At 41.2% G+C, this 12079-nt stretch overlaps 1 protein-coding gene across 10 annotated transcripts in view; it reads left to right on the top strand.

Annotated features, from left to right (window-relative positions):
• Positions 1 to 12079, top strand: part of SH2D4B (SH2 domain containing 4B) — a 107191-nt gene that overhangs the window by 50300 nt on the left and 44812 nt on the right. For 9 of the 10 annotated variants that reach the window (XM_079136085.1, XM_079136087.1, XM_079136089.1 and 6 more), the window contains one exon: positions 5621 to 5768. The exons of the other annotated variant lie outside the window; for it this stretch is intronic. In XM_079136085.1, coding sequence (XP_078992211.1) covers positions 5621 to 5768 — 148 coding nt within the window. The remainder of the gene's footprint in view (positions 1 to 5620; positions 5769 to 12079) is intronic. 10 annotated transcript variants of the gene reach the window in all.

The raw sequence follows: 12079 nt of genomic DNA, 5'->3' as shown, positions 1-12079 counted from the left end.
GTTGCAACAACAATGAGAATTTTTGAGCAATTTTAGCTATGAGAGTTGAGTCATTTTATCATGACCTCAGAAAGAAAGATGCAATTCTGTTTATTTGTAGTTGCAAAATGTTTTGTTGCTCCCAGCCTTGCAAAGAGCTTGCCTCTTTCACAGGAAGCAGCCAGTCATTTGCCTTTAAGAGGGAAGATTGCTGTAGACCTCTGGCTCCCTGGGTGAAAGAGAACTGCATGGACAGTGCTACTCCCATTTTACATTTTGCTTCATGTTAATCATAGATGGGGAAAGTAGGAACACTGTGTTGTAATTTGAAGTGACTTGCCACTTATCCATGGTATAGTAGTCCAGTAGCCTCAGAATGAAACCAACCTGCCCATACATTGATTTTGAACATGCACCTCCCAGAATTGTGAGAAAACACATTTCTGTTGTTGGAATCACCTGTCTGTGCTTAGGAAGCCCTAGCCAATTCAGACATTTTTAAGCAGCAGGAACAGTGGGTGGAGCCCTGGCTCTGGCAGGCACCAACTGTCCCTATCTTCCCTGAGACCCGATCCTACCTGGAAGACTCCCGGGAGCAGGGGATAGATCTGAAGTATTCATGGAAGTTGCCATGGCTGGTGCCTGTGGACTGGGCGATGCCATAACTGTCCTCAGATACTAGGGAGTCCTGCAGGAGGGATGCAGAACCCACTGTGTAAACCGAGAGGGGCTGAGCCAGTGTGAGGGGGGATTTCCAAGTTGCTGAGAGGCCGGTGAAGGTGAAGCTAGGCTTTGAGGTATACCTCAGCTGATTCACATGGGTGTCTTAAGAGACATGGGTTCCAATTCTGTATCAGTCAATAACTCTGCTCTAGTATTTCCTATATCAAAATCAACCCACCCCAAGTCTATCGTAGCCCCATATTACCCCCCAGCTGTGGCTTCCATTTTGGACTTTTTTGCATAGAAAATGGACATCCTGAATGGGTTGTCTGTGGTCCTCTTCAATCCCTCCTGATGTTGTTGGGACGGCTGCCCCTCTGCTCCACTAGAGCTGCTCTCCTGTCCCCTCTGGTGGCCATGCCCAGCAGTCTCTTGTGACTTCCTTATCTCTGTAAAGCTTGAGCAGCCTTCAGCTCTATTTGCCATTTCCTGTCCCTTGAAATGCTCTCTTTTCTTGGTTATCCAAAGGCAGACTGCCCCTTCTGGGGTTTGCTTTTACCCTCAGTCTTCCTTTTCAGTTCTGTTTTCTGGCTTTCTTTCTCTTAACCTTTAATTGACGGAGTGACTCAAGACACTCTGATTGTCTTCTCTTAATTTGCTCTCTTTCTGCCGGTGTCACCATTAGGTCCTATGGCTGAGGAACACCATGCACATGCAGATGACTTCTCCATCAGTCTCTTCAGGCTGATCTTCCCCCTGGTCCCCGGGCTCTCAGCATTCCTCTGTCCCCAGGAGACCTCAGGGTGCCTGAGGGTACCTCAAACTCATCCAAAATGGAATTTAAACTTTGTCAGTTCCAGTACAGTGGGTGACTGTTCTACACAGGCCAGCATGGCTTACAACGCTGGGCGTTTGCACTTGTGGTTCCTCTGCCTGGAAATTCCTTCTCTCTGATGTCCACTTGACTGTCCTGTGCTTGTTATTGAGGTCTCGGACCACACGTCAACCTGAGAAGTGTCATGGTCACACAGTTTAAAGAAGCCTTCTAGACTGTATTGTTTACACAGTTTTGATTCTCTGTACACTGTTTATTATTTTGTGAAATTTCTTGACTTTTCATTTATCTGTTTAGTGTTTTCCTGGAAGGCAAGCTCTGAGCCAGCGGGGACTGTCTGTCTTGCTCATTGCTGTATCAGCAGCGCCTCGAGTGGGCTTTTGAGCCTCTTAGATGCTCGATAAGTATTTGATGAATGAGTAAATGAAGCCACTTAACTTCTTTTGTCCTTGATCTCTAACTCTTAGAGAATGGGTAATTAGTAAGTTGGAACTGTGTCTGTTTTTAAGAAATAAAAATGGGACTAGGGAGATAGCTCAGCTGGTAGAGTGCTTGCCTTGCAAGCACAAGGCCCTGGGTTTGATCCCCAGCACCGCAAAAAAAAAAAAAAAAAAAAAAAAAGAAATAAAAATTGATCATTGAATTGGAGGAAAGTTCTCCATCTAAATCATTTCAGAAGCAACAGAGTTTTGTTTTTAAGATGAGGGATTAAACGTTCTGTTAGTTCCCTTTAAATTCTTATTTAATCCACTAAAATACTACCAAAGGCCTGAGAAAAATTATAAACCATGTGGATTGGGGAAGTGAGAGAAGAGAGAAGAACAGATGAGAAAATGTTCAGAGACGTCAGAAACTGGAAGACAGGGGAAAGGTGGTGAGGGCCACTGTGGGGTGCAGGAAGAGGTGAAGGCAGAGAACAGATCAGTCCATAATCCTCAGAGGCACCAGCTACTGCAAATGAGAGCTGAGAACGTGGGAAAGGCTACAAGTTTCTGTATGGAGTGTCCCAGATTTCACCTGTTTCTTCCAAGATGTTCCTCCAGGACTAGCACTAGAAGGAGACGGGAAGTTGAAAGGGAGAGCTTTGGGGCTTGAACTGTGAAGCACATGGGCAGAGCAGGAGAGGGCCAGGTAAGATGGAGATCAAATAAAGATCTGAACTCAGAAGAGTAGAACCAATAGCCAGGGTTGCCTCTAGGGTATGCAGGGCAAATAGTTTTTTGCAAAATCTTTCTTCATGTTAATAATTAGGGCTATATAAAATCAGTCTATTAGCTCTACTCTGGCAACTGAATCTTACGTGACCTTGTGTTAAAAGTTCTATGCTTATTGGCATGCTTCATCTGCTTGTTAGGTCACCCTTCCAAACTGGGACTCAGGCCAACTTCACAAGTATGAATTCTGGAGTTCCCTGAGGCATCTGGTCAACTTGTTGCAAATGGGGGAAAGGGTCAGAGAGCTCTCTGAAGGGAAGAAACAGGAACTAGGGCTTAGACAGGATCTCATCTGAGCAGTTTCCCTGAAAAACACTGCTCATCTTCCCAGTTCTAGGGGTGCCGTTTCTGGATATACCTTGCAGGGAGGGCTTGGCAAAGACATTTACAAAGAAGACACTTCAAAGTATAGTCTTCCATGAAGCATGGGGCCCAGGCCAGGGACCTCCTGGCTTGGATCAAAGGGTGGTCCTGTCTGTAGACTGCTCCCCACTGACTCCTGGAATGTTGGTAGTCAGACACCCAGACAAGATAGAGGAGAAGGCACTGAATAATCCCACAGAAAGAAGCTCTGGATTCTTACATCTGCAGATGCCTCAGTGAATAGCTAGTTCCTCATCCAGTTGCTCTAGAGTGGTTCCACCTCTCAGTGAAGCCTGGCTACACACTGAGCCTCCCATTTGGTTTTACCTCTCTCTTGAATATGAATGGATGACCAGGGAGCATCAGGCATTTGAGGAAAGCCTCCCAGGGGAATGGCAGGCACCATGTCAAACAAATAAACTAAGAAACAAAACCAAACACAGAGGAAATGGACCTAGTTCAGAGAGGGGTGGGGGGGTGAAAAAGGCCCTAGAGAGATGAGCTACTGTATTCCTGAAACAAATACAGATGCAAAGAGAAGAAAGGGGCAAGAAAAGGATAGGATGGAAGGCTTGGAATAAACTCAGTAGAAGGTTTGGAAGATAGTGACATCAGCCAGGGAGAAGAGCAAACAGGACAAGACGTGGAAAACAAGAAATGATAAAGCACTTAGAAGATGAACTCAAGGAGACCAGCACAGACAAATAGGAATCCTATGAAGCAAAAGAGGAATGAGAGGAGAAGAAATCATGAAGAAATCCTAAGCAAAGATGAATTGCACTGGACAGATAAGTGACTCCAGACGGAAAGCACTCCAAGTTCCCCACACAGCGAATGGGAGGAGACCCACAGGAACGTCAGTGATAAAGAGACCCTGAAGGCTTCCAGAAGGAAAAATTGATGCCCTATGTGGAAAAATGACAATCAAAGTGGCAGCCTCAAGTGCCAGAAGACAGGGAAGTAAAGTCTTTAATATTCTGCAAGAACAGGATTTTTAATCCAGTTCTATTCTCTGCTAAGTTAGCGGTTACATGTGAGGTTCACATAGCGATATTTTCAGACAAGGACGGACTCAGGAAATATTTCTGTGCATCCTTACCTGAGAAGCAATATGAGACATTTTGCCAAAAAGTGAGGGAATGGCCTAGAAAGAAACAGGGGCTCCCTCTCAGGGAAGACTGAGAGGCAGGTCCTGAGAAGACAGATGGAGAGGGGACCTAAGCACCATCTGGTTCAGACTGGCCAAGAAGGAAAAATGGCACTCGGGGCCTTTGGAAAAAGGCAGTTGCCATATTATTTATTATAAGAAAGAACTCTTGGTTAAATGTAGAGAAATATTTACTATATCAGATAGAATTTCAGTATTTAACTTCAAGAGAAAACAATGAACAACTTAGGAAAAACAAAAGGAAAAAGCCATCGCATTTCCATATCTTACTGAATTTAAGATGCCATTAATTATGAAAACATCATTATTTCAAGAAGAAAAAACTGTTGCCTATTAAGAAGACAAGTTGTAAGACATGAAAGTTTTAGAGATGCTAAAATGTTAAAAAAGTACTTTTTAGAATTGTTGAAAATAGCACCCTATTTGGCTTTGCAATGAACTATGTTAACATTATTATTGATTTGACAACAAATTGTGATGAGAATTTAGTTTTCTATTTTGGTTTTTGTGGTGCTGGGGATTAAACCCAGGGCCTCATGCATTCTAAGCAAGTGTCTACCACTGAGCTACATCCCCAGCCCTTTTTCTTTTATTTGAGATGGGGTCTCACTAAGTTGCTGAGACTGGCTTTGAACTTGTGATTCTTCTGCCTCAGTCTCCTGAGTAGCTGAGATTATAGGCATGTGCTACCATGCCCAGCAGAACAAATACAATTGCAGCTTTTTTTTTTTTTTGCAATGTTGGGGACTGAACCTAGGGCCTCACACGTGCCTAGAAAAGTGCTTTACTATTGAGCTACACCCCCCAGTTTACTATTTTGCATTAAAAGCCTTTCTGAGCTCATGATCCATATTTAACATATACAAGCTACTTCCATGTAAACAAAATGTACAAATGGATGCATACACATGCACACACACACAGGCACACACACACACCCTTTCTGGAACTTGAAGATGGGGTAGGAGTGGAAGATTCAGGGCCCCTAAACCTACTCGCTCTTGGAAATACCTTATCCAGGTTTCAGGTCAAAGCATATTAATATCCTATTTAATGGGCCTCCAGGAAGACTAGGTGGCCCTCCTTGTACCTACCTTCCTTCTTGTCCCAAATGAAATTATATCCAAGGATGGCCCAAGTCCTTTGATCGTTGCAGAAAAGCTTTTAGTCCAGAGTCCTCTGATCTTTGCAGAAAGCTTCAGAATTTACCAGTTATTCTACACATTTCAATCCATTTGATTCTTACCAAGTGTAACCTTTGCCATTTCAACTGTGTAGGGGCTAAGACTGAGTGGTCACTACTGGCCCATCCCATCCTGAGGTAACTCAGCTCTGACCTACTGCAGATTCATAGACACTTCTTCATTCTAATGTCATTCTGTCTTCATAATGTTTTAGAGGAAAGAGGAAGAGGAGAGGAAGCGGGGAGAAGAGCAGATTCGCCTCCAGGAGGAACAGAGGGCGAAGGAGCTTTACTGGTCACTGAAACAGGCCCAGCTGCGTTGCCAAGCCAGTGAGAAGGAAGAGCGCGAGTGGGAAGAACAGTGTGAGTTAGGCTTGGTTCCCAGGGCCAGGAGACCCCTGCCTTCCCCATCCACCCTCCTCCGCTGTTCATTTGCTCAGCCATCATTTCAGTTCATCAACACTGCATAAATCTTTCCCAGGGCTGACCACGTGCATGATCTTGCTAGGGATCTAGAGGGTAAGAGGGTCATGCTTCAGGAGCTAATGTGTCCATTCTGGAACTTTGTTTCTTTTGTTTTTTTTTGGTACTGGGGATTGAATTCAGGGGCACTTGACCACAGAGCCACATCCCCAGCCCTATTTTGTATTTTATTTAGAGATAAGATCTCACTGAGTTGCTTAGCATCTTACTTTGCTGAGGCTGGCTTTGAACTTGTGATCCTCCTGCCTCAGCCTCCCAAGCCTCTGGGATTATAGTCGTGTGCCACAGTGCCTGGCTCATTCTGGAGATTTCTTATATTAAAAGAATTAAATGCTATATTTACTGAGTTGCCAGTAATTTCCTGGCTCTACACCTGGTGTTATGGCGTAGATGTGCTACTCCCCAAAAGCTCACATGTGAGACAATGCAAGAAGATTTAGAGGAGAAATGGTTGGGTTATAGCCTTAACATAATCAGTAAATTAATCCTTGATAGGATTAACTAAATGGTAACTGGAGAAACTGGTTCATTGCGGGGCATGGCTATGGGATATATATTTTGTATCTGGAGAGTAGAGTCTCTCTCTCTCTCTCTGCTTCCTGATCATCGTGTGAACTGGTTCTCTCTGCCACACTCTTCTGCCATGATGTCCTGCCTCACCTTGAGCCCCAAGGAATGGAGCCAGCCACTTATGGACTGAGACCTTTGAAACTATGAATCCCTAAATAAACCTTTCCTCCTCTATAGCTGTTCTGTTTGGGTCCTTTAAGTTGCAGCAGTGAAAAAGCTGACTAAAACATCTGGGGATCCAGAGATGAGGAATCACGGTCCTTATAATGGAGGGACTCACCAACCAGAGCAAAGACAGAGGGCTTTAAGGGAGGATGTACTACATACCCTTGGAGCACTCAGTGGCTGCCCTGGTGGTGTTCCAGAGGACCAGGCATGACATGAGGCTTAATGGTTGCCTAGGAATTACTGAGCACTTTAGATGGAGGTGCAGCATGTGCAAAGGCATAGAAACAAAGGGATGTGGCAGGAGTGTGGGGTGACTGAAGCTTGGAGAGTCTCAGGAGTGAGGAGAAATCAAGTGAGAAAGAGAAGGTGGAGCCAGGTTTGAAGGGTGATTTTTTTTTTAATGAGACAGGGTCTTGTTATGTTGCCCAGGTTGGCTTGAACTCAAGAACCTCCTGTTTAAGACTCCCCAGTTGCTGGGATTTCAGGCATGTGCTCTCATGCCCAGTTCGGTCATCTTTTGAAATAGAAAAGTTTTCAATATTGATGAGGTCCAATTTATCTATTTTTTTCTTTTGTTCTTGTTATTTGTGTCACATCTAAGAAACCAATTACCTAATCCAGGGTCAAAATGACTTATGCCTATCTGTCTTCTAAGATTTATGACTTTAGCGCTTACATTGAGGTCTTTGATCCATTTTGAGTTCATTTTTGTGTGAAATAGGTTCCTACTTGACCTAGTTGTCCAAGCACCATTTATTGAAAAGATTATTCTTTCAAGGATCTTGGCACACTTGTGAAAATCAATTGGCCCAAAATATAAGTGTGTATTCCTGGCTCTCAATTCCATTCCATTGATCTATATGCCTGTTCTTAAGTTGGTACCACACAATCATTATTCCTGTAACTTTGTAGTAAGTTTTGAAATTGCAAAGTATGAGACCTCATTGGTTTATTATTTTCAGAATTATTTTGGGTCCCTGGGTCCGTATGTATTTTAGGATTGGCTTGTCAATTTTTGCAGTAATGCCATCTGGAGTTCAATAATGATTGCATTAAATTTGTGCTCAAATTGGGAGTGTTGCCATCTTAATGATATTTAGTCTTTCACCTCATTCTATTCATTATATAGAATGCCTTTCTATGTATTAAAGTCTTATTTAACCTTTTTCAAGAATATTTTGTAGTTTTCAGTGTACTTTTGTCCTTGTTTTGATAAATTGATCCCTTGTTGTTTATTCTTTGTTGCTGTTGTAAATGGAATTAAGTTTTTAGTTTTACTTTTGGATTGTTTACTGATAGTGTATAGAAATGCAATTGACTTGTTTATTGATCTTGTATCCTGAAATCTTACTAGACTTTTATATGAGCCCGAATATATATATATATTTTGTGGTTTCCTTATGATTTTCTACATACAAGATAGTTTCAGTACAAGCAGAGATAGTTTACTTCTTTCTTTCCAGTCTGGATGCCTTTTATTTCATCTTCTTGCTTAGTGGCTCTGGCTCAAGCTTCCAATGCCATGTTGAATAAAGGTGGCAAAAGCAGGTATCTTCATCTCTAATTTTGGGAGAAAGCTTTCAGTCCTCTTTCACTATTGAGAATGATGTTAGCTGTGTTTTTAATACATAACCTTTATTGAATTGTGGAAGGTCCATGTTTTCCTAAATTGTTGAGTGTTTTTATCAGGGAAAAATACTGGGTTTTGTCAAATGCCTTTTCTGCATCTGTTGAGATGATTATGTTTTTTTTTCTTTATTCTATTAATATGGTGTATTCCATGAGCAAATTTCAGATGTTGAATCAATTTTTTATTTCTGGAATAAATTTCACTTGTCCATAGTGTACAAATTCTACTATATGTTTCCAGATTTGTTTGTTACAATTTTGTTGAGGATTTTTGCATCTGTATTTATGAAGGATTTTGGTCAGTAGTTTTCTTTTCTTGTGATGTTTTTTGTACTGCTGTGGTATCAGGGTAATACTGGCCTCAAAGAATGAGTTGGGAAGTTATCATGCCTGCCTCTCTCTCTCTCTCTTCTCTTCTTTTTCTTTTTTCTTTCTTTCTCTTCTTTCTTTCCCCTCCCTCCCTCCCTCCCTCCCTCCCTCCCTCCCTCCCTCCTTCCTTCCTTCCTTCCTTCCTTCCTTCCTTCCTTCCTTCCTTCCTTCCTTTCTTCCTTCCTTCCTTTTTTTCTTCTTTCTTTCTCTTTTTCTGTACCAGTGATTTAACCCAGGGGTGCTTAACCACTGAACAACATCACTAGCTCTTTTTATAAGGTCTTGCCAAATTGCTTAAGTCCTCACTAAGTTGCTGAGGCTGGCTTTGAACTTGTGATCCTCCTATCTCAGCCTCCCAAGCTGCTGGGATTACAGGTGTGTGTCACCATGCTGGACTCACACCTATCTTTCTATGAAGGGTTTGCAAAGAATTGGAACTAATTCTTTAAACATTTGGTAGGCTTCATCAGTGAAGACATTTATTAGTCCTGGAATTTCTTTTTTTCTTTTTTCTCTTTTTTTGTCTTTATTTTTTTTTATTGTAAACAAATGGGATACATGTTGTTTCTCTGTTTGTACATGGCGTAAAGGCATACCATTTGTGTAATCATAAATTTACATAGAGTAATGTTGTTTGATTCATTCTGTTATTTTTTCCCTTCCCCCCACCCCTCCCACCCCTCTTAACCCTCTATACAGTACTTCCTTCCTCCATACTTGCCCCCCTCCCTAACCCTAACTCTAACACTAACCCTAACCCTTCCCTCCCCCCCATTATGTGTCATCCTCCACTTATTAGCGATATCATTTGTCCTTTGGCTTTTTGAGATTGGCTTATCTCACTTAGCATGATATTCTCCAATTTCATCCATTTGCCTGCAAATGCCATAATTTTATCATTCTTTATGGCTGAGTAATATTCCATTGTATATATATACCACAGTTTCTTTATCCACTCATCAATTGAAGGGCATCTAGGTTGGTTCCACAGTCTGGCTATTGTGAATTGAGCAGCTATGAACATTGATGTGGCTGTATCTCTGTAGTATGCTGATTTTAAGTCCTTTGGGTATAGGCCAAGGAGTGGGATAGCTGGGTCAAATGGAGGGTCCATTCCAAGTTTTCTAAGGAATCTCCACACTGCTTTCCAGAGTGGCTGCACTAATTTGCAGCCCCACCAGCAATGTATGAGTGTACCTTTCTCCCCACATCCTCGCCAACACCTGTTGTTGCTCGTATTCTTGATAATCGCCATTCTAATTGGGGTGAGATGGAATCTTAGGGTGGTTTTGATTTGCATTTCTCTTATTACTAGAGATGTTGAACATTTTTCCATATGTTTGTTGATTGCTTGTAGATCTTCTTCTGTGAAGTGTCTATTCATTTCCTTAGCCCATTTGTCGACTGGATTATTTGAATTCTTGGAGTAGAGTTTTTTGAGTTCTTTATAGATTCTGGGGATTAGTGCTCTATCTGAAGTATGAGTGGCAAAGATATTCTCCCACTCTGTAGGCTCTTTCTTCGCATTGCTGATAGTTTCCTTTGCTGAGAGAAAGCTTTTTAGTTTGAATCTATCCCAGTGGTTGATTCAAGCTTTTATTTCTTGTGCTATGGGAGTCCTGTTAAGGAAATCTGATCCTAGACCAACAAGGTGAAGATTTGGACCTACTTTTTCTTCTATAATCTGCAGGGTCTCTGGTCTGATTCCGAGGTCCTTAATCCATTTTGAGTTTAGTTTTGTGCAGGGTGAGAGATATGGGTTTAGTTTCATTCTGTTGCATATGGATTTCCAATTCTCCCAGCACCATTTGTTGAAGAGGCTATCTTTTCTCCATTGCATATTTTTGGCGCCTTTGTCTAGTATTAGAAAGTTGTATTTCTTTGGGTTTGTGTCTGTGTCCTCTATTCTGTACCATTGATCTACCTTTCTATTTTGGTACCAATACCATGCCATTTTTGTTACTATTGCTTTGTAGTAGAGTTGAAGATCTGGTATTGCAATACCCCCTGTTTCACTCTTCCTGCTAAGGATTGCTTTAGCTATTCTGGGTTTCTTATTCTTCCAGATGAATTTCATAATTGCTTGCTCTATTTCTGTAAGGTACATCATTGGGATTTTAATTGGAATTGCATTGAATTTGTATAGCACTTTAGGTAGTATGGCCATTTTGACAATATTAATTCTTCCTATCCAAGAACATGGAAGATCTTTCCATCTTCTAAGGTGTTCTTTAATTTCTTTCTTTAGTGTTGTATAGTTCTCATTGTAGAGGTCTTTCACCTCTTTTGTGAGATTGATTCCCAAGTATTTTATTTTTTTCGAGGCTATTGTGAATGGGGTAGTTTTCCTAATTTCTCTTTCTGAAGATTCATCACTTATGTATAAAAATGCGTTGGATTTATGGGCATTGATCTTGTAACCTGCTACTTTACTGAATTCACTTATGAGTTCTAAGAGTTTTCTGGTGGAATTTCCAGGTTCCTCTAAATATATAATCATGTCATCAGCGAACAGGGATAGTTTGAGTTCTTCTTTTCCAATTCGTATCCCTTTAATTTCTTTGGTTTGTCGAATTGCTCTGGCCAGAGTCTCAAGAACGATGTTGAATAGAAGTGGTGAAAGAGGGCATCCCTGCCTTGTTCCAGTTTTTAGGGGGAATACTTTCAGTTTTTCACCATTAAGAATGATATTAGCCATGGGCTTAGCATAAATGGCCTTTACAATGTTAAGGAATGTTCCCACTATCCCTATTTTTTCTAGTGTTTTGAGCATGAAGGTATGCTGTATTTTATCAAATGCTTTTTCTGCATCTATTGAAATAATCATGTGATTCTTGACTTTAAGTCTATTAATATGGTGAATTACATTTATTGATTTCCTGATGTTGAACCAACCTTGCATTCCTGGGATGAAACCCACTTGATCATGGTGCACTATCTTTTTAATATGTTTTTGTATGCGATTTGCTAAAATTTTGTTGAGAATTTTTGCGTCGATATTCATTAAGGATATTGGTCTGAAATTTTCTTTCCTTGATGAGTCTCTGTCTGGTTTAGGTATCAGTGTGATATTGGCTTCATAGAATGAGTTTGGGAGGGTTCCCTCCTCTTCTATTTTATGGAATACTTTGAGAAGTATTGGAATGAGCTCTTCTTTAAAGGTTTTGTAGAACTCGGCTGAGAACCCATCTGGTCCCGGACTTTTCTTTGTTGGTAGGCTTTTGATGACTTCTTCTATTTCAGTACTTGAAATTGGTCTATTTAAATTGTTTATGTCCTCCTCGTTCAGTTTAGGCAATTCATATGTCTCTAGAAACCTGTTGATGTCTTCGAAATTTTCTATTTTGTTGGAGTATAGATTTTCAAAATAGCTTCTAATTATGTTTTGTATTTCAATCGTGTCTGTTGTGATATTTCCTTGTTCATTCCGAATTTTAGTGATTTGGGTTTTCTCT

This window comes from Sciurus vulgaris (genome assembly GCF_902686455.1).
Source record: "Sciurus vulgaris genome assembly, chromosome: 4".
Lineage (NCBI taxonomy): Eukaryota > Metazoa > Chordata > Mammalia > Rodentia > Sciuridae > Sciurus > Sciurus vulgaris.
The sequence above is the reverse complement of the archived record's forward strand: the minus strand, read 5'-3'. Positions and strand labels throughout refer to the sequence as shown.